The sequence below is a fragment of the Plasmodium gallinaceum genome, assembly GCF_900005855.1.
Source record: "Plasmodium gallinaceum strain 8A genome assembly, contig: PGAL8A_v1_119, whole genome shotgun sequence".
Taxonomy (NCBI): domain Eukaryota; phylum Apicomplexa; class Aconoidasida; order Haemosporida; family Plasmodiidae; genus Plasmodium; species Plasmodium gallinaceum.
Genome location: NW_021628276.1, coordinates 325,317 through 326,915, shown reverse-complemented (window position 1 = coordinate 326,915; position 1,599 = coordinate 325,317). Strand labels below are relative to the sequence as shown.

Below are 1,599 nucleotides of genomic sequence, written 5' to 3'. Positions count from 1 at the left end.
TTTTTTTTTTTTTTTTTTTTTTTTTTTTTTTTTTTTTTTTTTTTTTTTTTTTTTTTTTTTTTTTTTTTTTATGCTTTATTAGTATGTAAACTAAGAAACAATAAAAATTGTTGTTTTTATAGAATATTAGAATAAAAAAAATGTTTTAATTACATAAACATTTTGTTAAATATTTAGAAATTCAAATATATATTTGGAATTTACATAAAAGTAAATTATTATTTTTATATTTTAAATATTTTAAAACAAATTTTTTTTAAAGTATGCTAATTAAAAAAAATAATTAAAATGGACTTAATAAAATGTAAAAATCATTTTCATTAAAAAAAAATAACATAAAATATTTCTTTTTCCTTTTCCTTTTTTTTTTTTAATTATCTACTTTATATATTTCACTTTTGTTAAATATAAAAAGTTACATATTTTTTTAACTTAGTTTTATGAAATTTAAAAAAAAAAAAAAAAAAAAAAAAAAAATAGCTTATTTATACTTTAAAAATTAATACTTATAAATGAAAAATAGATTAAAAATTATTTCAATTTTTTTTTTTTTTTAAATATTAATAATTGTAATATAGTGTAGATTACAAATACATTCAATGTATTTTTTTTTTTTGTAAATGTATTATGGAAAAAAAGAAAGTTTTGTGTGATGGATGTATTAAAATATTGTTTAGTGTTATTATTATTAGAACATTATTTTAAAACATCTTTAGGTCATATAATTAGTAAAAAATTGAAGTTTTACATAAAAAATTATAAATCCAATAACATTAGGAAGAATAGAAATGTAATAATTCATTTAACAAGAGAAAGCAATAAAGAAATAAAGATTGTCAAATATCCAAATCCAGTACTACGAAAAAAATGTGAAGACGTTATTAATTTTGATGATAATTTAAAGGTAAAAAAAGAAAAAGTAATTTATATGATGAATTACTCTAACAATTAAATAAAAATAAATGAAAATATATTTCATATTTACATTAATTCAAATAAATAGATGGTAGTTTTATTGTATAATATAAATAAATATATATATTTTTTTTTTTTTTTTTTTTTTTTTTTTTTCTTTTTTTAATAGAATTTAATTAGAATTATGTTTAATATTATGTATGAAAATAAAGGTATAGGTTTATCAGCACCTCAAGTAAACATAAGTAAAAAAATTATTGTATGGAATGCATTATATGAAAAAAGAAAAAGTGAAAATGAGAGAGTTTTTATTAATCCATCTATAGTAGAACAAAGTCTAATTAAAACAAAACTAGTTGAAGGGTGCTTATCATTCCCAAATGTTGAAGGAAAAATAGAAAGACCAAATATAGTTTCAGTTAGTTATTTTGATCTTGAAGGAAACAAACATTTAAAAATTCTAAAAGGAATACATTCTAGAATATTTCAACATGAATATGATCATTTGAATGGAATACTATTTATTGACAGAATGACTCAAAATGAAAAAAAAAAAATTAAAGCAAAGTTAAATCAGCTAACACAAGAATATAAAAAGAATTATTCTGAAGAACCAGCTATTTAATAACTTCTATTTCTTTTATTATCTTCATCTCTTTTTTTTTTTTTTTTTTTTTTTTTTTT

The 1,599-nt window shown here is 16.1% G+C and overlaps 1 protein-coding gene across 1 annotated transcript; it reads left to right on the top strand.

Moving 5' to 3' along the window:
• Positions 1-652: 652 nt before the first annotated feature.
• On the top strand, positions 653-1,540 carry PDF (peptide deformylase, putative; the record flags this gene model as incomplete). The annotated part of the gene is made up of 2 exons (XM_028672926.1): positions 653-904; positions 1,085-1,540. The coding sequence occupies 2 exons, from the start codon at positions 653-655 to the stop codon at positions 1,538-1,540; spliced, it is 708 nt and encodes a 235-aa protein (XP_028529430.1).
• Positions 1,541-1,599: the final 59 nt, after the last annotated feature.